Source organism: Carcharhinus amblyrhynchos, chromosome 29 (assembly GCF_965287045.1).
Source record: "Carcharhinus amblyrhynchos chromosome 29, sCarAmb.v2.hapA, whole genome shotgun sequence".
NCBI lineage: Eukaryota > Metazoa > Chordata > Chondrichthyes > Carcharhiniformes > Carcharhinidae > Carcharhinus > Carcharhinus amblyrhynchos.
In genome coordinates this window covers 34,459,613-34,485,999 of record NC_137352.1, presented here as the reverse complement: position 1 = coordinate 34,485,999, position 26,387 = coordinate 34,459,613, and the positions used below count along the sequence as shown (strand labels likewise).

The following is a 26,387-nucleotide window of genomic DNA, read 5'->3' as shown; positions in this document are numbered from 1 at the left end:
CAGTGGTCAGTGTAATTCATTGGGTAAGGTCTCCTAATCTACTGTCTCCTCTAAAACTCTCATTATTTTTCACAAGTGTCAGCAGTACCTTGCATCAGCAATTTCATCCTCTTCATCTTCATCCAGATTCTGAAGATCAGACATTTCAGAATTCACATCATCAATTTTGTTTTGAGGGCAGCAAACATACTCGGTACCATGAAACCTGTCGATGCCACAAGGACGCAACATTCCATAGGTGTGGAGAATCATAGACTCAGCAGTACAAGCCTGAAACAGAACAGCAGGAACACATTCATACTTCAGACTCAAGGACCAACAGTAGAAGGAAATAACATTTGTCCAATTAGATAATGAGACATTGATCCGTAACCACTCAGTAATATTTAGCTTGCGCATAGTTACAAAGCCAAGCAATTGTTTTGTCAGTGGTTTTGATCCCACTCTGAAATATTGTTTGGATGCACCACAACTATAGCCTGGATAGTCTTGCCTATAATAGGAGAAAATGCTGGATAAACTCAGCAAATCTGGCAGCACCTATGGAGGGAGAAAAACAGGTTAACATTTCCAATCCATGTGACTCTTCTGCAGAACTGGAGGTAGAAATGTCATGGATTGTATTGTGGGAGAGGGGTTGCAGGAGGTGGGGCGAAACTGAAGGTTAAGAATAGGTCAGAGCTAAGGAGAGATTAGCAAAGGTGTCATTGACACAAAAGAAAGGGAGCATTAATGGTAGAATTAAGGACGAAAGAACTGCTGCCAGTGGCATAAACTTAAGATAGCCAGTGCAACAACGATATAAAAGGGTCCACTATCACTGTGCGAGATGAAAGCTGGGTGGACAAGCAGTAAAGTCCATGATGATAAAGTGGCAGAAATGTTGCTCAGGACTGGGAGTCAGGGGAGATGCCTTGGTAAAAGAGCACCTGTGATGGTTGCTAACATGCATATTGATAATTCTGAAGAGGGCAGATGGGTAACATATAGGTGGGCAGTATGCTGCATATTGAACATGTGATGGCAAGAGCAGAGGTCTTTGGGGTCTTTGCCTGTCATCACATGAGGTACCAGCCAGTTTACTGAGGAGGTTCTCACAAATTTTAATTTATTCTAGTTTTGATGAGGTGCTGTCAGTGAGGGTTCACTTCACTCATGTTGTCTGATTGGCTGGGGATTGCACATTCAGGGCGATGACACAGCAGCAAATATTTACACTGGCTTCACAGAATTCGTATCGTGCAGGAGGTGGCTGTTTAGCCCGTCATGTCTACGATGGGTTTCTGTGAAGGGTAGCACAGTTGGACAGTGGTTAGCACTGCTGCCTCTCAGTGCCAGGGACCCGGGTTCAATTCCTGGCTAGGGTCACTGTTTGTGTGGAGTTTGTATGTTCTCCCCATGTCTGTGTGGGTTTTCTCCAAGTGCTCCAGTTTCCTCCCGCGTTCTGAAAGACATGCTGATTAGGTGCGTTGACTCGAGCAAGTATCAGAATGTGACGACGAGGGGAATTTCACAGTAACTGCATTGCAGTGTTTATGTAAGTCTTACTTGTGACTAATAAACTTTACTATGGTACTCACTCCTTCATCTCCTGCACATTCTTCTTTTTCAGATAAGAATCCATTTTCCTCTTAGATTGCATTTGCCTCCGCTACACTCTCAAGCAGCACCTTCCAGATTCTAACTACTCACTGCCTGAAAAAACACCTCAAGTATATTGATTCTTGTCAATTAGCTAAAACTGTGCCTTTTTGTTTTCAAGTCATCCACCAGTGAGAACATGTTTCCCCCCCATCAGTTCAGCCCAGACTCCCTCTTATCAAATCTCCACTCAATCTCTCTTTGTCCAACGAAAACAGTTCCAACTTCCAATTTCAGTTCCAATCTTTCCATATAACTAAATCTCTTATCCCTGTGGCCATTCTCATAAATATTTTTAAACACACTGTCTAAAGGCTTTTATAAAATCATAGAATCATAAATACAGAATCATAAAATCCTACAGTGAGGAAGGAGGACATTCAACCCACCAGGTCTGCACTGACTCTTTGACATTTTACCCATCTTATCCAGGCCAATCCCTGCCCAATCTCTGTAATCCCATACATTTATCTTCTGATCCCCCTAACCTACACACACACATCTTTGGACAGTAAGAGGCAATTTAGCATGATCAATCCACCTAACCTGCATGTCTTTGGACTGTGGGAGGAAAGCAGAGCACCCACAGGAAACCCACACAGGCACGAAGAAAACATGCAAACTCCTTACAAACATTCATCCAAGGCCAGAGTTGAATCTGAGTTCCTGGCACCGCGAGGCAGCCGCGCCAACGGCCACGAGGCAGCCAACCAGCACCAATCATCTTCCAGTAGTCTAGCTGAGGCCAAAGCAGCTTTCGATACAGAAATATATTTTACACCTTAACTATGACTGCAACATTATATTCTACATCCTCTCCTTTCCTTCTCCCCCAAGTATTCTATGTACAGTATGCTTTGTCTTTCTCACTTATAAGAAACAATACTTTTCAGTGTATCCCAATACTTGTGACAGTAATAAATCAAATCAAAAATGTATCTCACTAGTGTTGTCAGAGTCTGTTCACATCACAGTTCTGTACCAGCAAATGTTTCATCCGAAGTCCTTTTCACATTATGCTGTGCTCTCTGTAATGGATTGATCAATACTTCCTTTTGCAAGGCAAGACCTCATGGAGTTAAGTTTAGGAGTGGCATCCTGTATTACATGCATTCTGTCCAAATGCATTGCTTTAATCTAAACTCAGAGCTCCCTGAAAGGAATCACAGGTGGACAGAGTGGTGAAGAAGGCATTCAGCATGCTTCGTTTCTTTGGTCAGAACATCGAACTGGAGTTGGAATGTCTTGTTGAAGTTGTATAAGACATTGGTACAGCCACACTTGGAATACTGCACAGTTCTGGTCACTCTATTATAGAAAGGATATTATTAAACTAGAAAGAGTGCAGAAAAGATTTACTGGGATACTAGTGGGGCTTTACGGTTTGAGTTATAAGGAGAGGCTGGATAGACTGGAACCTTTTTTATCTGGAGCACAGAAGGCTGATTTTATAGAGATCTATAAAATAATGAGGGCATAGATCAGCTACATAGTCAATATCTTTTCCCAAAGGTAGGGGAGCCTAAACCTAGAGGGTTTAGGTTTAAGGTGGGAGGATAGAGTGACAAAAAAATCCATCAGGGCAAATTTTTCACGCAGAGGGTGGAGTGTGTCTGGAACGAGCTGCCAGAGGTAGCACTAGAGGCGAGTACAATTTTGCCTTTTAAAAAGCATTTAGACAGTTAAATGGATAAGACTGGAATTGAGGGATATGGGCCAAATGTGGACAATTGGGACTAGCTTAGCGGTTTAAAAAAAGGGTGGCATGGACAAGTTGGGCCGAAGGGCCTATTTCCATGCTATAAACCTCTATAACTCAATGAAATAATCTCCGAATTACTCTTTTTGTTTCGGCCTTCGAATGTACAAATCCTATGGCAGCCACTGTGGAAGTTGGTGCAAAATGACTGTGCAGAATAAGTTGAGTCAATAAATATGTTGCCCAATGGAGCCTTCAGTCATAAAAATAATGAAAGGCCAAGCTCGAAGCACTGAGCCCCAATTATGACCTCCACACTCTGCACGGCAAGAATAACATTAAACATTTGGCAGCATAAACACACCAGATTTCAATTCATCATGTGTAAAGCGCCATTTTGATGGACATTTTTGGATAGAGTACGAGTGAGGCCTTTGCTCCAAGCCAGTGAGACCTGAGATTCAAAAGTGTGGGTTTGATAATGTAATTCAGAATCTCACTCTATTTTTTCTTGTTCATTATCCAGTGTAGGGTTTGCTCCCATATGAAAGCACTGGACTTCCTCCAAATTGAGTCTTTCCCTCTCCTCTCTCAACTAAGATTGTGTTCCGATCCTCTCTTCCCAACTCTGATCTGTATATCCAATACCGACAATTGCTCCTGTCGCTGCCTGGTTCAGTCTGCACCATTCCTGCCCACCAACCAGCCTCTTCCAGGAGTCAAGGCTGGATTGTGTTAATGTGGCCTGAGTAACACGTAGCAAATAGGAAGGAGAGATCAGTTGATGTTAGCAGCATTTCGTGTCTGAAGTCTATCCTGATGAAAAGGGATTGGTTTAGATTAGTGGGTCAGTGTTTTTTTTAAAAAAAACTGGTCGACGCAACATCGTGGGCCGAAGGGCCTGTTCTGTGCTGTAATGTTCTGTGTTCTATGTTCTATGCACAGAGTACCTGGATGCTGTTCTGATCACAGAATGTCTAAATACCACACTGTCAGGCCTGAAAGAGACAACCACTTGTACTGCTGTCTTCAATTGGCATGGTGGCACAAGTGGTTAGCACTGCTGCTTCACAGCTCTAGGGACCTGGGTTCGATTCCCGGCTTGAGTCACTGTCTGTGTGGAGTTTGCACATTCTCCTCGTGTCTGCGTGGGTTTCCTCCGGGTGCTCCGGTTTCCTTCCACAGTCCAAAGATGTGCTGGTTAGGTTGATTGGCCATGATAAAATTGCCCTCAGTGTCCTGAGATGCATAGATTAAAGGGATTAGTGGGTAAATAAGTAAGGATATGGGGTAGGGCCCGAGTGAGATTGTGGTCGGTGCAGACTCGATGGGCCAGATGGCCGCTTTCTGCACTGTCGGGTTTCTATGATTCTCAGACCAATGTCGGCATCTATGAATCAGTGACATTTAAGCATTGCAAAGTTCAGCTGGTCATGGGCTCCTTGGCTATGCAGGACTAGAGAGAGAAAATGTGACCGCAGGAGATAATCTTTCATGATCAGAGTCAGACAGTCTGCCACCAAAAGAGAAAATGCTGGAAAATCTCAGCAGGTCTGGCAACACCTGTAAGGAGAGAAAAGAGCTGACGTTTGAAATCCAGATGACTCTTTATCAAAGCTGAAAGGCACAGAAAGTGACTTGAAACGTCAGCTCTTCTCTCCTTATAGATGTGGCCAGACTGCTGAGATTTTCCAGCATTTTCTCTTTTGGTTTCAGATTCCAGCACCACAGTAATTTGCTTTTATTCAGACAGTTTGTCGTTGAACAGCAACTGAACTTTGATACTAGAACTGTTTGCCAACACAGATTCCTATTGGCAAAAAGAGAGGGCAAAACGAGAGAAAGCATCATGAAATGAAAGCAACAATCCTCCTACATGTCCACCAATGCATCGTCTGATATTATGTTGCAGGTAACAGACAATTTGTTTAAACCTATAAATTTTTAATTTCTTTATAACCTGCATGGGAACTTCAGGGTTCCCCGTAGCCCTGTATATTCTTCCTTTTCAGATAAGGATCCCATTCCCTCTTGAACACCACAATTGATTCTGCCTTCAACACAGCCTTGAATAGTGCATTCCAGGTCTTAACCACTCACTGTGTGAAAAGCCTCTTTTGCCCAGTTACCTTAAATCTGTCTCCACTGATTCTCAATCTTTCCACCAATGTAATGGTTTCTCCCTATTAACTTTGTCCATACTGCTCATGATTTTAAATCCTCTACAAATCTTCTCTTAACCTTCTCCCAGGAAAAATAGTCCCGGCTTCAATTTCTCTACATAACTGAAGTTCCTTAGTGTTAGAACCATTTTCAAGAATCTCTAATGGCTTCACATTCTTTCAAAAGTGTGGTTCTCAGAATTTGTCATAATACTTTAGTTATGATTGAACTAGCATTGTTTTTGTACTCCATGTCACTATTGATAAATCAATAAATTGATAAATTGAGAAGTCTCACAACACCAGGTTAAAGTCCAACGGGTTTATTTGATAATAAACGCCACTATCTTGCGGGGTTTGCCCCTTCGTCAGGTGAGTCACCTGACAAAGGGACAAGCCCCGAAAGATTGTGACGTTTACTACCAAGTAAACCTGTTGGACTTTAACCTGGTGTTGTGAAATTTCTTACTGTGTTTACCCAGTCCAATGCCAGCATCTCCACATTATGACTATTAATAAAACTTAGGATGCTGTATGCTTTATTAACTTCTCCTAACCTTACCCAACACCTTCAGTGTTTTGAACACATCTCCACAAAGATTTCTCTGCTCCTACATCTTCTTTCGAATGAGACCCTTAATAAAAGCAAATTACTGCAGTGCTACAATTTGAAACCAAAAGGGAAAATGCTGGAAAATCTCAGCAGATCTGGCAGCGTCTATAAGGAGAGAAAAGAGCTTCCACTTGAGTCCAGATGACCCTTTGTCAAAGCTAAATGGTATAGAAAGTGGGAAATATTTATACTCTAGGACGAGGGAATGAAAGATGAGTCATAGCCATAAAACCAGAGGGAAAGATTCTTAATGGCAGTCCATAGAGATGTGAAGAGACCCTTCAGTTTATATTGTCTCTGCTTACTTTCTACCAAAATGAATCACTTCACACTTCTCTGCATTAAATTTCATCTGCCATTTGCCCATTCTTTCCACCAATCTGTCGGTGTCTTTTCGAGCATTTTCCTCCTTACAGTTCACAATGCTTCCAAGTTTTTGTTATCTGTGATTTTTAAAATTGTCACCTATATGCCAACGGGGAAGAGTAGGGGTTCTAACACCATCCCTGAAGGAGTTCCACAATAAAATTTCCTCCAATCTGAAAAATCATTCACCACAATTTTGCTTCCTGTCACTCAGCCAACGTATCCATATTGCCACTGATCTTTTTATTCCATGAACTCTAACATGGCTCACAAGTCCACTGTGAGTCACTTATCAAGAACCTTTTGGAAGTCCGTGTCATTACATCCAGCATTAGTCCCATCAACCCCGTGTTAAGTCATCAAACTCCAGCGAATTAGTTAAAAGTAATTTGCTCTGAATAAATACATGCTTGTTTTCTTTAGTTTGCATTTGTCCAGGCGACAAATTGTGTCCCAAATGTCTAAGCGTTTTCCACCACCAAGGCTAAGCTGGTTTGCAGTTTCTGGGCTTAGCTTTTCTGACAAATGTAATATTGGCAATTCTCCAGTCCTCTGGAGCCATCCTGAGTCTAAGAAGGCTAAAACAGTATGGCTAGTCCTTCTACAATTTCCACTCTCACTTTCTTCAGTATCTATGGATGCGTATTATCAGGTCCTGGTGCCATCTCAACTTCATATATGGACTGCCTATTTAATACCTCATCATCAATTCTACATCCTTAAATCTCTGAACTGGCTTTTCTTTCAACATTACCAAAAAGAAGCTACTATGCTGGTTAAAAGAAAAAGCAAAGAATAAATACATTTAATAGCACAGCCGTGCCCCCTGCCATAATCTAAATCCTAAAATGCCTAAACACCTTTTTGGTCCCTTTTCATCCCCCACCCGCTCTTTGACCATCCTTGTACTATTTATTTGCCTATGACTTTTGAGTGCCATTTTATGTTAGCTGCCAGTCTCATTTCATACTCTACTTTTCACTTCCCCTCTGAACCTTCAATATTCAGCCTGGTTCTTCTCAATTATAATATCCATCTCTTAGGTGTTATAACCACACCTTCTGCTTTATCTTAGTCTCCATTCTCTTTCATTATCTGGGGAGGTTGGATTTGTTTGCCCTACCTCTTCCCTTTGTGGGAACATTCATAGAACATACAACATTACATCACAGTACAGGCCCTTCGGCCCTCAATGTTGTGCTGAGCTATGTCCAATCCCAAGATCAAGCTATCCCCTCCCTATAATTCTGGAGTGCTCCATGTGCCTATCCAATAACCGCTTGAAAGTTCCTAAAGTGTCTGATTCCACTATCACAGCAGGCAGTCTATTCCACACCCCAACTACTCTCTGGGTAAAGAATCTACCTTGGACATCCCTCCCATATCTCCCACCATGAACCTTATAATTATGACCCCTAGGAACAGCTACTTCCACCTGAGGTTCCTTGACAGTACCGGAACTATTTTTTAAAGACTGTCAATTTTTATTCCAATTAATTCAGGCCAGCTTCATTCTTGTTCCATTGAAATAGTCCCTGTCCCAGTCCATCATTCTTTCTCTGGATTGTTCCCAGCTGACCTAAACACTGTGTTCTGAATGTCTCCTGGTTGACACTTGATTCATTTGGCTCAGCTCAGTCCCAAGGACATGCCTCTTCATACTATAGAAAGTTCTCCTGAATCACTCCAAAAATTTGTGCACCTAGGTGTCCTTTACACTACTCCTACCCTGTCAATATTCAGATAAAGTCACTCTTTATAACTATTGTAATTATACTCCTCTGCAATTTCCTTGCTAATTTTGGTCCTGTATATTTTTCCACTAGTTGATGGCCTTTAAATTAGCAACGTAATTGTGCCTATTTTGTTCCTGAGGTCTTGCAAAATAGATCGTCCTTGATGCTTTTGGAATATCTCTCTACAGAACTGCAATATTCTCCTTAAATCAATAATGCCACTCCCTCCACACCTCCCTTCCCTATCTTTCCTGAACACCTTGTATCCAGCAATTTTTAACTCGCTGTCCCAGCAATACTTAAATCCCAGTTCTAAACCTTCTTTGGGTCAGGTCCCCATTATCACATCATATTATCATATTTCAAAAGTGGCTACTGATGCCTGCAACTAATCATGGTAGCACAGTGGTTAGCATTGCTGCCTCACAGCACCCAGCTTCCATTCTTGCCTCAGGTCACTATCCATGTGGAGTTTGCACATAAGAACATAAGAAATAGGAGCAGGAGTAGGCCATCTAGCCCTTCGAGCCTGCCCCGCCATTCAATAAGATCATGGCTGATCTGTCGTGGCTCAGTTCCACAATCCCGCCCTCTCCCCATAACCCTTAATCCCCTCTCTTATCAAAAACCCATCAACCCGCGTCTTAAAAATATTTAGCGAGGTAGCCTCCATCACTTCAACGGGCAGAGAATTCCAGAGATTCACCACCCTTTGAGTGAAGAAGTTCTCCCATATCTGCATGGATTTCCTCTGGGTGCTCTGATTTGTGCAGGTTAGGTTGATTGGCCATGCTAATGTCAGGGAGATTAGCAGGGTACATATGAGGGTAAATATGAACTTATGCTGGGTGTCTCATATGCAAATGTTTCCAAGACCAGAACCTGTCATCATTGCCGTGAAATTGAAGTTGATTCCAAAAACTATCAACAAAGAACTGGATATTGTGGGATTTATAAAGATTGCCAATATTGGTCGTGAGAGCAGACACGATAGTGATTTTTAAGATGCATCTGGACAAAGACATGAATGGATCGGAATCGAGGGCCTGTTTCCAATGCTGTAAACCTCTGATTCTTTTATTCCGATGGTTAAAAAGGACAGTAGGAAGAGAGGTAATAAGCCGTGGATAACGAAGGAGGTGAAGGAAAGTGTTAAATTAAAAGCGGAGGAATTTAGAGTAGCTAAGAGTAGTGGGCGAGAAGAGGATTGGGAAAGGTTTAAATGTCAACAAAGATTGACAAAGAAGTTGATAAAGGAGGGTAGGAGAAGCTATGAGGCTGGGCTAGCACTTAATATAAAAAAGGATAGCAAGAGTTTTTATAAATATATAAAAAGGAAGAGGCTGGCTAGGGTGAACGTTGGTCCTTTAGAGGATGAGAAAGGGGAGCTAGTGGTAGGGGATGGGGATATGGCTAAGGTCTTGAATAACTTTTTTGTTTCTGTCTTCACGGAGGAGGACGTGAATAATTTGCCGGGTGTTAGCGATGGAAAGGTGGTAGGAATGGAGGGTCTTAATGACATTACTGTTACTAGAGAGGTGGTGCTCGACAGACTGGAGGGGCTGATTGTGGACAAGTCCCCAGGACCGGATGGAATGCATCCGAGGGTTCTGAAAGAAATGGCGGAGGTGATAGTGGATGCCTTGGTGGTTATTTTCCAGACGTCGCTGGATTCCGGGGAAGTGCCGGAAGATTGGAAAACGGCTAATGTTACGCCGTTGTTTAAGAAGGGTGCCAGGCAAAAGGCGGGGAATTATAGGCCGGTTAGTTTAACGTCTGTGGTAGGTAAAATGTTAGAATCCGTCATTAAGGAGGAAATTGCGAGGCATCTTGAAGGGAATTGCTTGATAGGGCGGACGCAACACGGTTTCATTAAGGGGAAGTCGTGTCTGACAAATTTACTGGAGTTCTATGAGGATGTGTCTAGGGCAGTGGATAGAGGAGAGCCGGTGGATGTGGTCTTTCTGGATTTTCAGAAGGCGTTTGACAAGGTACCTCACAAGAGGTTATTGCAGAAGGTCAGGGGACATGGAGTTGGGGGTAGGGTGTTAGCGTGGATAGAGGATTGGTTGTCAAATAGGAGGCAGAGAGTGGGGGTCAATGGGTGCTATTCGGATTGGCGGTTGGTGACTAGTGGGGTGCCCCAGGGGTCGGTGCTGGGGCCTCAGCTATTTACCATTTATATAGATGATCTGGAGGAGGGAACCGAGTGCAGGGTGTCGAAATTTGCTGATGACACCAAGATTGGGGGAAAGGCAAATTGTGCGGAGGGTGTGGAGAGTCTGCAGAAGGATCTAGATAGGCTGGGCGAATGGGCCAGGAAATGGCAAATGGAATTTAATGTTGGCAAGTGTGAGGTGGTCCACTTTGGTAGGAAGAATGGTAGGAAGGACTATTACTTACGGGGCGAAAAACTGCAGCAGGCGACGGTGCAGAGGGACCTCGGGGTCCTTGTGCATGAGTCGCAAAAACCCAGCTTGCAGGTGCAGCAGGTGGTCAGGAAGGCGAATGGGATGCTGGCCTTCATAGCGAGGGGGATTGAATATAAAAGTAGGGAGGTCTTGCTGCAGCTGTATAGGGCATTGGTGAGGCCGCAGCTGGAGTACTGTGTGCAGTTTTGGGCGCCGCACCTGCGCAAGGATATTTTGGCCCTGGAGGGAGTGCAGAGGAGGTTTACTAGGCTGATACCGGAGTTGAGGGGATTAAGCTATGAGGAGAGGCTGAATAAACTAGGCTTGTACTCGTTAGAGTTTAGAAGAATGAGGGGAGATCTCATTGAGACGTATAAGATGATGAATGGGATGGATAGGATAGAGGTGGAGAGACTCTTCCCGCTCAAAAAAGACAGTAGGACTAGGGGGCACAGCCTCAAGATAAAGGGGAGGCGGTTTAGAACGGAGTTGAGGAGGAACTTCTTCACTCAAAGGGTGGTGAATCTCTGGAATTCTCTGCCCGTTGAAGTGGTGGAGGCTGCCTCGCTAAATATTTTTAAGAAGCGGGTTGATGGGTTCTTGATAAGAGAGGGGATTAAGGGTTATGGGGAGAGGGCGGGAAAGTGGAACTGAGCTACAACAGATCAGCCATGATCTTATTGAATGGCGGGGCAGGCTCGAAGGGCTAGATGGCCTACTCCTGCTCCTATTTCTTATGTTCTTATGTTCTTATGTTTATGGTTCAGATGGGCAGTATGATTGGTGCAGTCTTGGAGGGCCAAAGGGCCGGTTCCTATGCTGTAATTTTCTTTGTTCGAGTCAAGGTGGGATGGTGGTTTGTGCAGATTTAATGGGCTGAATGGCCTCCTTCTGCACGGCAAGGATTCTATGATTAACATACGGTGCATTCACGAACATGCACCGTAAACCAAATTTAGACTTTTCACTTTCCCCCTTATGCTGAAGCTACCTGATAGCTTACTATTCCAGCACCATCCATCTCTCTCAATGCTGGTATTTCCTCCTGGTTCCTACATCTGTCAATTTAAGTTTAAACACTTCCTAATAACACTAGCAAATCACTCTGCATTGAAATCAGTCCCGATTCTGTTTAGGTGAAACCTGCCTGGTCTGCACAGGTCCCATTTCACCCAGAGGTGATGCCATGCCCCAGGAATCTAAAACCATCCCTCCAGCCACACATTCATCAACTTTCTCTTCTTATTTTGACGTTCACCTTGGCGTGATACTGAGAGTAACCCGGAGATTACTACCTTTCAGGCCCTGCTGGCAAATTTTTGACCTACATCCCTAAATAGTGACCACAGCCCTCTTCCTGCTTATGCCATTCATACTGATATGAACTGAGTGTTGACTGTTCACCCTTCCCCACATGGTGTTCTGCTGCCACTCAAGTGACATTTTTCATCCTGGCATTAGGAAGGCCACATACCGATTCACACGTAGCCATCTTTTCATATCCCAAGTTATTAAATCTTTTGCTTTTCCAGCCCTCTTTTTTTGGTTATAGATCATAGAACCCTACACTGCAGAAAGGGGCCCATCGAGTCTGCACAGAACACAATCCCACCCAGGCCCTACCCCCATATCCCTACATAACATACCCACTAATCCCTTTTAACTACGCATCCCTGGACACTAAGGAGCAATTTCTTAGTACGGCCAATCAACCTAACCCACACATCTTTAGACTGTGGGAGGAAACCGGAGTACCCGGAGGAAACCCACGCAGACACGAGGAGAATGCGCAAACTCCACACAGACAGTGACCCGAGCCAGGAATTGAACCCAGGACCCTGGAGCTGTGAAGCAGCAGTGCTAACCACTGTGCTGCCCATCTTTTTGCATCTATCTTTATAGCTGAGCCACACAGAGCCTGGGCTCTGACTACACTCTGTAGATGAACTAATGCTTTCATCATGATCGGGAACTGAATATATGTTGGACAGCGAGATGCACTCAGGTGACTGCTGGCTGTTTCATTTTGGCTTTTTAATGATCACCTATACCGCCTCAGCCTGCAGACCCTTAAGCTGTTATCCTGAAAGCTCTGAACTTCACAAATGTGCTGCAGCAACACCAACTGCTGCTCAAGTTCTGAAACGCAGATTTTGAGCTGCTGCAGGTAGTAACACTTCCTTCACATATGGTTATCCAGGACCCAGGAAGAGTACTGGCGTTCCCACATGGAACAAGGTGAGCACACCGGATGTCAGAGCTGCCCTGTCACTCCTCCATCTCGTGAATGATAAAGCATATTGTAAAGAATACTCATTAGCTGCTGCCTTCTCTTCTGCTGACGCCACTTAAATATAGGGAGGTTAATTGACGTACAACTTATTAGAAAAATGAAATTATTAATTTTCCAGCCGCTTAGATTAACATTCTAACTTTGTAGGAAGGAAAATAAGCTCCTATACTCACCAGCCAATCAACTCTCTCAGCTTTCGTGTAATATCAGCTTGATTTTTATTCTCCACTCCCAACCTTCTCCCCCCACACCAGGCAGTCCCAGCCCCTGAATTCCTGACAATGGTTATAATCCTTTATTCTGTTTTATTTTAATCTTCATTTCCTTCATATCATCCAGATCTCATTAGCTCCAGAAGGCCAGCTTTTCCCTTCAAAGCAACGTGCCTACTCACATCGTAACCTCATGCAGCAAATCTGTGCCTGCAATTCACCCACATTAGTTACACTACTGATACTGATGTACATTTTAACACCTCATTTGTCATTCTTCCTGTTTTCCTCAATCAAGTCCTTGAAATTTTAAGGATATTCTGAATTTTATTACTGTTTATATCTGTTACCTGATTTCATTTTTCAGGCAGCACAGTGATTAGCACTGCTGCCTCATAGCACCAGGGATCCTGGTTCAATTCCTGGCTTGGGTCACTGACTGTGTCTGCGTGGATTTCCTTCAGGTGCTCCGGTTTCCTCCCACAGCCTGAAAGACGTGCTGGTTAGATGCACTGACCAGAACAGGTGCCACAGTGTAGCAACTACAGGAGTTTCACTTCATTGCAGTGTTAATGTAACCTTACATGTGACACTAATAAATAAAACCTTTAACAAGAAAATTCCTTCTTGCCAGTTTATGGCCTCACCCATTACCAAAGTAGTTTAAACACCAACCCAGTAAAAGCTAATCTTTAAGCTTTGTTTGGGTACAAATCACTTTGTATAAGTATCACTTCCTTGAAACTGGCCCAATGCCCTAATAAACTGCAAACCTCTCCTCCTGCAGCACCTCTCCAGTCACATATTCACCTGCACTATTTTTCCGTTTGTTTCCTCACTTGCATATAGCACCGGGAGCAATCTCAATTACTACTCTAGAGGTCTTTTTCCTAACAAGGTCCTATTTTTTAATCTTTTTCCTAACTCCTGAAACTCGACCAGAAAGATCTCAACACTTGTTCAACCTGATGTTCAACAGAGGTTTGAGGAATCTTTTGATTACTCGATGACTTTCTGGACTCAACACTGAGTTCAACATTTTCAGACCTTGGCAACTGCTTCCATTTCATTTTGTTGGCAACAGTTCAGCTGTTGCCATTCATAGTTCTGATTGGACTATGTTCTGTTTTTCACTTGTCCCATTCTAAGTCCTTTCTGCTCTGCAGTGAAACTGCAGTGCAAAGAACAGTACAGCACAGGAAACAGGCCCTTCGGCCCTCCAAGCCTGCGCCGCTCATGCGTCCATTCGTTTGTATCCCTCCATTCCCAGTCTTTTCATGTGGCTAAGTCTTTAACGATCCCAGCGTGTCTGCCTCTACCACCTTGCTTGGCAGTGCATTCCAGGCTCCCTTTGTGTAAAATACGCCCCTCTGACATTTGTGTTAAAACTTGCACCCCCCCCCCCCCCCACCCCCTCACCTTGAACCTGTGACCCCTTGTGTTCATCATCTCCAACCTGGGAAAAAGTTTCCACTGCTCACCCTATCTATACCCTTCATAATTTTATACACCTCTATTAGGTCGCCCCTCATCCTCCAACTTTCCAGGGAGAACAACCCCAGTTTGTCCAATCTTTCCTCATAGCTAAGACCCTCCATACCAGGAAATATCCTGGTAAACCTTTTCTGGAGGCTTTCCAAAGCCTCCATATCCTTCTGGCAGTGTGGCGACCAGAACTGGACACAGTATTCCAAATGTGGCCTAACCAACGTTCTATATAGCTGCAACATCATACACCAACTTTTATACTCTATGCTCCGTCCTATAAAGGCAAGCATGCCATAAGCCTTCTTCACCACCTTCTCCACCTGTGCTGCCACCTTTAAGGATCTGTGGACCTGCACACCCAGGTCCTTCTGTGTGTCTATACTGCTGATGGTTCTGCCAGTTATTGTATAGCTCTCCTCTACATTAGTTCTACCAAAATGCATCACTTTGCATTTATCTGGATTCCATCTGCCATTTCTCTGCCCAATTTTCCAGCCTATTTATATCTTGCTGTATTCTCTGACAGCGTTCATCGCTATCCACAAGTCCAGCCATCTTTGTGTTGTCCGCAAACTTACTGATCACACCAGTTACACCTTCTTCCAAATCATGAATATACATCACAAAACAGCAGAGGGCCCAGTAACAGCCCTGTGGAACACCACTAGTCACAGACCTCCAGCCGGAAAAAGACCTTCCACTGCTACCCTCTGTCTTCTACGGCCAAGCCAGTTCTCCACCCATCTAGCTAGCTCTCCTTTTATCCCGAGAGATTTAACCTTTTGCACCAACCTGCCATGAAGGACTTTGTCAAACGCTTTACTAAAATCCATATAGACAACATCCACAGCCCTTCCCTCATCAATCGTTTTTGTCACCTCCTCAAAAAACGCAACCAAATTTGTGAGGCATGACCTCCCTCTTACAAAACCATGTTGTGTATCGCTAATGAGATTATTCCATTCTAAATGTGCATACATCCTATCTCTAAGAATCCTCTTCAACAATTTCCCTACCACAGACGTCAAACTCACCGGCCTATAATTGCCAAGGTTATCCTCACTACCCTTCTTAAATAACTGGACCACATGTTCTATCCTCCAATCCTCTGGGACCTCACTTGTGTCCAGTGAAGGGACAAAGATTTCTGTTAGAGGCCCAGCAATTTCATCTCTTGTCTCTCTGAGCAGTCTAGGATAGATGCCATCAGGCCCTGGGGATTTGTCTGTCTTAATGTTCCTTAAAAAACCTAACACTTCCTCCCTTGTAATTGAGATTTTCTCTAACGAGTCAACACATCCCTCTGAAACACTCCCAGGCAACACGTCCCTCTTCTTTGTGAATACTGATGCAAAGTATTCATTTAGGTTCTCACTACTTGCTTGGGCTCTAAGCATAATTCCCCTCTTTTGTCCCTGAGAGGTCCGATTTTTTCCCTGTCAACTCTGTTGTTCCTAACACAAGAATAAAATGCCTTAGGATATTCCTTAATCCTGTCTGCCAAGGACATTTCATGGCCCCTTTTTGCCCTTCTAACTCCCCGTTTGAGTTCTTGACTACTTTCTCTGTATTCCTCCAGTGCTCCATCTGTTTTTAGCTGCCTGGACCTAACGTATGCTTCTCTTTTCTTTTTGATCAGGCCCTCAATTTCCCTGGTTATCCACGGCTCTCTAATCCTACCTTTCCTATCCTTCCTTTTTACAAGCACATGCCTGTCCTGCAGCCTTATCAACTGCTTCTTAAAAGACTCCCACGTGTCAGACGTGGATTTACCCTCGAACAGCCTCTCCCAATCGACACCCACCATTTCCTGCCGAATCCGGCTATAGTTAGCCTTTCCCCAATTCAGCAACTTACCCGTAGGACAACACTCATCTTTTTCCATTATTATCCTAAAGTTTACAGGATTGTGGTCACTATTTGCCAAATGTTCCCCTACTGAAATTTGATGACCTGACCGGGCTCATTCCCCAGTACTAGGTCCAGTATAGCCCCCTCTCTAGTTGGGCTATCAACATATTGTTCCAAAGAACCTTCCTGTATGCATTTTGTAAATTCCTCCCTGTCCAGGCCCCTAGCCCTAAGCACTTTCCAGTCTATAAAAGGGAAATTAAAGTCTCTCATTACAACAACCCTATTTTTTCTGCAACTATCCAGAATCTCCTTAAATATCCGTTCCTCCACTTCTCATGAGCTGTTGGGAGGCCTGTAGTATACCCCAGCATAGTGACTGTGACATTCCTGTTTCTGAGCTCCACCTACAGTGACTCGTTACATGACCCCTGTAAATTGTCCATCCTACAGTGCAGGAAGTGTGCTGTGAAGTGAAAAAAACTTTGGTCAATTAATCACTTCTGTTGTCCATCCAATCGCAGGCCTTCTTTTTAAAGAATTTCCTCTCCGGTCTCTGCACTTCCTTAAAAGCTGTGTCTCATTTTTTCCGATTTTGATTAAAGGAAATTTTCTTGAAACGTTAATCGTTACGCTCTCCACTGTCGCTACCTGACCTGCTGTGTATCACCAGTGTTGTCTCTTGTATAATTTTGCTGATTAATTTGCACTGCAGGGTGAGGAATGCTGGGTAACAACAATATCTTATCAGACAAGAACAGAATTTACTGCAGACATTTTGGCAAGGTTTCAACTCAGCTCTGATAATGAAGCCATGGAGGTGAGTCAGCTTCAAGGAAGGACACCAACAGCTTCTAAGGAATTCTGAAAAAACATCACAAAAAAAAACCCCACCACCCACCCAGACAGTTTTTTTTAAAATCAAGAAAATCAGGGAAGGTAATCAGAAAAAGATAACTATTTTTCTGGCTATGACAATAACTTCCCCAAAAACTAGCAAGCACAGGAAAAAGGTTATTTTTCTTGACAGTTCATGGAACTACCCTCCTTACACAAAGTCCAAATGTCACATGCTTGATCTGGCTTATTCAGAGGGTTCCAGCACTGAGTGGTGCATGTGAAAATCAAAGATTGGTAGTGGAGTCGATGTTAATCGCACATAAAAATCAAATATCCTCAAAAACCTTAACCAGGTTGATTAATAAAATCAGAAAATAAAATAAGTCAGAGTTATGGCACTGGGAAGCTATGTACACTTTGAACCTTCCAATCGGCTCATAAAATAGTCAGACAGCATACTTCCTTTCCACATTACCCATTAATGCTGAACTTTCACAGAACTAATTTCCATATCTTTTACAAACTGAAGCACACCAAAGACAGATCACTGTTTACAGCAGAAAGAAGCTGGCACATAGTAACAAATTTAAATGTCGGTCATAAGACTGTTACTCAGATTACTTTCATCAGTACTGGTAAAAAAAAGTTAATTCCAGTCACCAGTGCAGGAATTAGTTTTGATGTAAGCATCACTATCCATCTGGGATAAGCAGTGTGAACAGATATTACGCAAAATGGTGTCAGAATCCACCAACTTCTCCAAAATGTATCAATTTCTTGGCTTCATAAAATGCCAGTTCAGCACTGGCAGCAGCAAACAAGCAACACGCTCACCAGTTTGGTGAAAAGGGCAAGTCTGCATTGAACAGATGATTCATTCTGCAAATTCAGAATAGCAACAAGTTGAAATGACAGCATTTAAAAACCAGTCAGGGACAGGTCTTCAGCCTGGACACTACTGCCCTAATGTAACAAATCACGCTTAGCCAAACATTTCAAGTCTTATTTGTATGCCTTTATTAATTACTAAGTGTCACAAATCATAAACAGTGTTATTCTAAAAAAACTTGTAATATTTTTCCAACAAAGCTTAACCAATGACTGTTCAACTCAAAAGGGGCTAGTAGTTTACCTTGATCTGGTGAAATTAGGTTCAGCTGCTCAAGTGACAATGGCATCTTTCAATGCAATGACCAGTTTTTTTTTGATACCTGTCAAGATGCCATGCCACTCAATTAAAATGTTTTGAATTGTTTATCTGAATCTCAGCAGATTGGTAACTTTGACATTCCATTAAGATCCTTGTCAGGCCCACTTGGTTGTCATTGTGCCAACCACGGCTCAGAATGTTATCTCAAGTCAGAAGCTTTTGCGTTTCCTCCACAGGAATTTGAACACAATCAAATTCCATTGCAGTACTGAGGGAGTGCTGCACCACTGAAGCTATCAAACCAAGACTCCATTTCACTTCTCAGATTAACACAAAAGTTGTGTCATGGGATCTTTTAAGAGTAGGGGAGTTGTTCCCAGTGTCTAGGCCAATACTTACATTCTCAATCTATGCTACAACACCGCATTCTCTGATCATTATTACATTACTATTTGTGGAACTTTTCAATTTGGCAGTGTATAACAGTAACGTAGAAAACAAAGAGGGACATGATAGCCTGGTGGTATTATTGCTTGACTATTAATCCAGAAACTCAGTGGAAATGTTCTTGGGACCCAGGTTTGAATCCCAGTGGTGGAATTTGGATTCAATAAAAAATATCTGGAATTAAGAATCTGCTGACGTCCATGGAAACATTTCGATTGCCAGAAAAACCCACCTAGTTCACGAACATCCATGAAGGAAGGAAATCTGCCATCCTTACCTGGTCTGGCCGATGTGTGATTACAGAGCCACAGCAACATGGTTGACGGTCAACTGCCCTCCAAAGGCAATTAGAGATGGGCAGTATGCCATGAGTTAATAAAAAAGTGAAAATTATTTAATTGGTTGCAAGCTGCTTTGGGAATGTCTGAAGTTACGAGAGGTGTTATATGAAGAAAGTTTTCCTTTTATTTGAGAATGTTAATAACAGAAAAGTTCATCTGCTTTCAAACTTCAAAGTAAAGAGGGTCTGTCTTGTTGTTCTTAATTCAAATGAACACTAGTCTGAGCTGAAGACAACTGTCTAAGTGGAATGACAAAAATGCTTGCACTCAACATGGTGGCAATTGGGGCTTTGCCTTAATCCAAAAGGCTCGACATGCTGAAGAATTTGAGTCTATAATTGAGGTTTAGTTCAGACCAGCCTAATCCTCTGTCTGACAGTGTAACAAACATTAATTAGTTGTTTCAGTACATTCCGTGTGTAATATTTCCAACTGTCTAATGGGACCATGGCAACACAGCAAAAACTGTAATTAGACAGGTAATTGCTGGCCCACACTAGTAGAAAGCAAAAAGACCCAGATTTCAGCTTGTGAAGAATATTAATTGGTGAGAGAAATTATCACTTGGCTATTGATTGGTGCAAACAATTGTAAAACATAAGAAATAAAATCATGCGACAGATTAAGCATCTGTATGTTTACCAGTTTTGTATGCATGAGAGACAACAAAATCCAGAAGCCCCATCCATCCCCTGGGTCTTTAGCTCTTACCGCTTTGGCAACAGACTGCCAGTGCTGATGACTCCGACATTCATCCATCTGCTCTTTGTGGAAGAACCGACATTTTTCTGGAACCAGGAGCACATCGCTCACAAACTCACCCACTGTCAAAGACACAAGAATGAAACTCTGCTGTTATTCTCAAAAAGGATTATAATTATAAGATTTCAATCCCCAAAGGGGACACTTAAAACTAGTGGATTTTCTCAGAGATTTCAACCACCCACAGCTCCATGCAATTCGCTCAACATTTTTTGGGAGGCAAATCGGAAGGATCATTGGAAAGCTTTCACAGAGTAAGAAGTCTCACAACACCCGGTTAAAGTCCAACCAATTTATTTGGCAGTAAACTCACAAGCTTTTGGGGTTTGCCCCTTCGTCAGGTGAATGGAGAGTTCTGGCCTCAGACAGAGCATATAACAGCACACACAGTTTACAGATTACTGATTAGAATGCGAGTCTTTACAACTAATCTGCTATTCAAGTCTTTAAGATGCAGACAATGTGAGTAGAAAAAGCATTAAGCACAGGTTAAAGAGATGTGTATTGTCTCCAGACAGTACAGTAAGTGAGGTTTTGCAAACCCAGGCAAGTCATGGGAGTTACAGATAGCGTGACATGAACCCTAGGTCCCGGTTGAGACCTCCACATCATGACAGCTTTCACAGAGCCAGAACAGGTATAACAGGCCAAATGGCTTCCTTCTGTATTGCATTCTATTAAACTCAAAGCTTCACGAACTGGCCAACGATCAGAGGTTTCTGCAAAATTTTGGCTCTAGTGTGGTTTTGAATTAAAATGTATCAAATTACATCCAAATTTTGATGGAGCTAATGTCCTTTTACGCACAATTCTCAGCGTCAACACCAAAAGGATACAATCACTTCAGGTGATTGAATGTAAGACCAGCAAAGAGGCACTGACAGGAATTGGATTTCACTTAAGACAATCATGTCACCTTTGCCTCCCACTAATTCCAAATAAGAGTCATGCAACTAATTGCAAACATTTCCAGGAAGAGAGGCCAAATGTTTAAGTAGTTCACAGATAAAGACAAATATCACCTGTTGAAATCACTGAAAACTGCATTAAGGTCAAATTAATATCTTCTAACCTCATCTAAAAGATGGTTATTAGCTCTGTAAAGCTCCCAAGAGTAAAAAAATCAACTCATCTGCTCGCTAAATACACAAAAAAACTGCACTTTTCAGTGAGTCCAAGTACAGTCCCTTCACATGTTTTGGTAGTACAAGAAGCTAATATAAATACAACTACTTTTATGGTTGCAGAAATCTTTTGTTAAACAGGTTTCATAAAACCTCAATCCAACTTGATGCTAAGACTGCCTAAAAATATTCAAGAACAACTTTGTCCCTGCTACCATCAGACTGTTGAATGGACCGACCATATGTTGACCTTTTCTCTCTCTACACCCTCATCTTTCCTTCTCCTCTATGAACAGTATGTTTTGTCTGCACAGCTTGCAAGAAACAATATTTTTCAATGCATTCGTGACAATAATTAATCAAATCAAATATCCAATTCCCACTCATGGAATGTTATCCACTTGCCGAATTTGATGGATTCTGGGAACCCATGTACACATATTGTGTCAATGCTGACAGTTAGTATCCAAATGCATAGATTATGTGGCATTTTCTATCTTTCTACCAGCTCTGATTTTGGATCAATCTTGTACGAAATTCCATCTCACCACAGCTTTGACATCCCAGCTTTCTGTGAAAACTAAGCTAAATGGCACAACGGTCAGCATCCAGATTTAAGGTATTTGATGAATGAACCAAAGGTGACATGAGAGGGGTGAAATTGATGCTGAATGAAATGATGATCCTCTTCTGCCTAAGACCGCAAGAAACTACAAAAGATCGTGAATGTGGTATAATCCAACACACAAACCAAACCCCCATCCCTTGACTCTGTCTATATTTCCTGCTGCCTCAGTATAATTAAGGACCCCATGCAGCCCAGACATATTCTCTTCCACGTTCTTGTCGAGAAAAAGATATGCAGTGACGTACCAACCAACTCAAGAATGGCAGCAGGGAAGAAGCCATCGGACTTTTTAATGACCTACCTCGCACTAGGTTAATCTTTCTCTACACCCCAGCTATGACTGTAACACTACATTCTGCACTATTTCATCTCCTTCTCTACGAACAGACTGCTTCTTCAGTAAAGCGCTCAAGAAACAATACTTTTTACTATATAATAGATCCAAAAATGTATGGGTTAGGTTGATTGGTCATGGTAAATTGCCCCTAAGTGTCAGGGGGACGAGCACAGTAAATATGTAGGGTCAAGGGGGTAGGGCCTGGGTGAGATTGTGGTCTGTGCAGACTTGGTGGGCCGAATGGCCTCCTCCTGCATTGTAGGGATTCTATGATTCTATATGACTATAATCAAATCAAATGCGCTGTCCGAAAGGATGATTGAAGCAACCATAATATTCTGTTTCAAAAGGGAATTGAACAGATGCTTGAAAGAGAAAATTTCAGGAAATGGTGTTAACTAGGGAGCTGTTTGAAAAAGCAACACAAGCACAATTGGTTGACATTTTGTTTGCACTACCAAACCTTTAATCATTTTAAAGAGCTCCGCTTGGTCAACCTTCAGCCTTCTCAGGAGGAGATGTAACCTATTCATAACTTCCTGATAGACACAGCCTTATAGGTCTGCAATCACTCTTTTAACCTGTGCTGCACAATCCCAAGTTCCTCCAGACTCCTACTAAATCAGATTTGCACACAGTACTCCAAGCATGATCTAATCAAGGTTCAAGACAAGCTTTGGAGAATTTCTCCATTTTTCAATTCTACCTTTCCATTTTTGTCCCACCAGCAAACTTAATACTATGCCTTGAAAACACAAGTTGAACTAAGTAATTAATATCAAAAAGTGCAGTAGCTCTAATAGATTCCCTGGGAAACAACCAGTGCACTTAAGAAACAACCATTAGCAAATACTCTGCATTGTGTCCTTCAGCCAATTTTGTCGCCACACAGCTCCATTAATTCCATTAGTCAACTTTGCTAATACATCTGACACACCATCAAATATACCTTTCGAATGTTCATGTGCATAACATAAAATACCTTCTTTGAGCTCGTCAATTATTTCAACATACTTAGCCAAGTCAAACATAAAAGTTTGTAGGTCCTCACTTTAAGTTGTGTGATTTAACGTTGTATTTTGAATGGGGTTGGTACTCATGGTAAGCATTGTGGCTTTGTATCATCATTTCACGCTGGGTATGACATGGGGTCATGTTCAAGTTGAAATGACCTCTGTTGTGAGCCAACCCTTCCATTCACTGCTGGCCTTGATACTCATTGCTAGCTCCCTCACTGGCTGACTCTTCCATCGCCACCTCTTCAGTCTGCAGTTTCATTCAGCTGGTTGCTTCTTGCTTTTCACTGCTCATTTTCCAGGTCTTCACTCATGACAGGAGAGGTGGCAAGTTTTTATGTTGGTTTAATGCGAAAATTTGATTTGCTTAACATGTTTCATTTAAAATTTCACTTTTCAGGAATTACGTAATGTTTTTCAAGCCGAGCTGCTTTTCACGTATTAACCCATTTTTTTTCACACTGCCAAAGAATTTTCAGAGAATCAGGGTACACATCAGGAATCATGTGGTCCACTCATTCTGCACCAAGTCATCTGAAGAGGAATTCAGTTCATCACTGAAATAGCTCTAGCTTTGAATGTACTCTTGAAGTGCAAGTTATGGGGAGGTGGAAAAGAGCCGAGATGGAGAGTGATGCTTTAAAAAGGTAGAGACTGATAGCCAAGTTCTGCACATATGAGGACGGCCTCAACCGGGATCTTGCATTCATGTCACGCCGCGTGTAACCCCCACAGCTTGCTTGGGCTTGCACAATCTCACTAACTGGAGACAATACACATCTCTTTAACCTGTGCTTAATGCTCTCTCCACTCATTGTCTGTACCTTTAAGACTTAATTACCTGTAAAGATTCACATTCCAGCCATTATTTTGCAAACTGAGTTTGTGTCTTTATATGACCTGTTTGTGAACAGAACTCACACTTACCTGATGAAGGGGCAGTGCTCTGAAAGCTAGAGGATTTTGCTATCAAATAAATCTGGTGTTGTAAGACTTCTTACTGTGTTTATCCCAGTCCAACGCCGGCATCTCCACATCATGACTTTAAGAAGTGACAGGGGAAAGAGGTGCGACCATTAACTGAGAGTTAGTACGAATGGTGTGTGCCACAAAAATCCAGATAGTAGAGAATACAACAGGAATATCAAAAGACATGTACAGCACAGGTAAAGGCAATTCAGTCCATCACCTCCAGATCAGCCAATAAATTATCTAGAATGTGCTGAGGGAGCAAGAGCATCAACCTGAACAGAGGAGACTGGAAGAAAGGCATATGCTCAACTACGTTGAAAAGAAACAATTGATGGCAAGCTAAAGAGGGTAAAAAGTCTGACAACACCAGGTTTTAGTCCAACCGATTTATTTGATAATAGACTCTCAAGCTTTTGGGGTTAGTCCCTTCGTCATTCTCCATTCACCTGACGAAGGGACTAACCCCGAAAGCTTGTGAGTCTATTATCAAATAAATCGGTTGGACTAAAACCTGGTGTTGTCAGACTTTTTACTGTGTTTACGCCAGTCCAACGCCGGCATACCCACATCAAGCTAAAGAGGGTCAGGGTCCACTGGGAGGGTTGCAGCATGTAGCATGTTTTAAAATAGTGGAATTGATGAAAGCAACAGGTAGGGAGTTATGCTCACTGTCTCAACGGACTGGGCAAAAACTGCACGTGAGAGTGGCTGTTGAGGGAAACTTCCATGATTGATGCTCGAGTTGGTTCTTCAAATATCTAAAATGTCACCATTTCATTCAAGGTTAAAAATCAACTTGTTGTGAAATGTAAGTGTAATGGATCATATTTTAGGTCCAAGTTCAAAATATTCAAGATCTCAACCACACCCCCAAAAGTGACCACTTTACCCCAAACCCTAAACATTATTTCTTCAAGAGGAACCAATTTTCAACAGACAAATCTGATAATTCTGCAACATTTGGGTTCGCCACTAGATCCCTCCAATAGAGGTGAGGAAATGCTATATACATTTGCCAATTAAGGTACAAATCACACATATCTAACGAATTTCATATCCCATGTTTGTTCCCCCTTTTTGGGGGCTGTATACATTTGGTTAGCACCATTGGTCAGCTTCTGATACATGTTAAAATAGACTGAATGATGGAGTTTGAATCATTGTTAATGTTATAGTGCCTCTTATAGAGCCCTCTGTATCTTGCCCCTTTAATCAGACTAGAACAGCACTTTACCTTTTGGGTTATAGCTGAACGCTAGCTACATCAGCAGCTTTTTAGTAATGCTTCCAGCTTTGTACATCAAGTTGCAACATTGTCATTTAATTTCAGCAGGTCACTTGAGAGGGTAATCGTTTTTCCATTTCAGAAATCATCATCTTCCATCAATAGAAAAGGTTATTCTTTTAATCAAATCTTAGTGCTGAGCATTCAACGGAAAAGCAAGAGAGAGCATATCCTTCAACTGCATAAATAGAAACTAGCCAAATCATTTCCACTAATAAAGCAAACCAGACAGCATTTTAATACAAAAAATGGTCTGTGCAGTTTATAAATTGCAAATCAAAACTCATCCTACACAACATCCAATACTTAAACTTGCCAATTTCAAACTGAGAGGGAAGTACTTCATTGTATTTCTGAAAGGGAAGAATCCAAACTGAAATCTGACAACATTTGGGCAGCCACAAAATTGGCACCTGCCAATGCATAAGCGGACACAGAAACAAAGATTCTTCCTTGAAAGTTGATTTATTAGTGTCGCAAGTAGGCTTACATTAAACTGAAATCAAGTTGCTATGAAAATCCCCTCATCGCCATACTTTGGCACCTGTTCGGGTATACTGACAGAGAATTTAGCATGGCCAATGCGCCTAACCAGCATATCTTTTGGATTATGAGAAGAAACCCACACTGAACACAGAGGGAATGCGCAGACTCTGCACAGTGACCCAAGATGGGAATTGAACCTGAGTCCCTGGTGCTAACCACAGCGAAAAGTCTGACAACCCAGGTTTTAGTCCAACCTACTTATTTGATAATATACTCACAAGCTTTCGGGGTTAGCCCCTTCGTCAGGTGAATGGAGAGTTCTGGCCTCAGACCGAGCAAATAAAGCACAGACAGTTTAGAGATTACTGATTAGAATGCGAATCCTTACACCTAACCTGCTGTTCAAGACCTGAAGTGGCTGACAATGTCAGTGGAAGGAGCACTGATCACAGTTTAAAGAGATGTGTATTGTCTCCAGACAGTACAGTAAGTGAGGTTTTGCAAACCCAGGCAAGTCACGGGGTTAC

At 42.4% G+C, this 26,387-nt stretch overlaps 1 protein-coding gene across 3 annotated transcripts in view; it reads right to left on the bottom strand.

Moving 5' to 3' along the window:
- The window catches only part of aplp2 (amyloid beta (A4) precursor-like protein 2), a 201,029-nt gene that overhangs the window by 79,158 nt on the left and 95,484 nt on the right, over positions 1 to 26,387 (bottom strand). For all 3 annotated transcript variants that reach the window (XM_080214733.1, XM_080214734.1, XM_080214735.1), the window contains exons 4-5: positions 19,962 to 20,074; positions 89 to 270 (exon numbers count right to left, since the gene is read on the bottom strand). In XM_080214733.1, the coding sequence (XP_080070859.1) occupies positions 89 to 270; positions 19,962 to 20,074 (295 nt within the window). The remainder of the gene's footprint in view (positions 1 to 88; positions 271 to 19,961; positions 20,075 to 26,387) is intronic.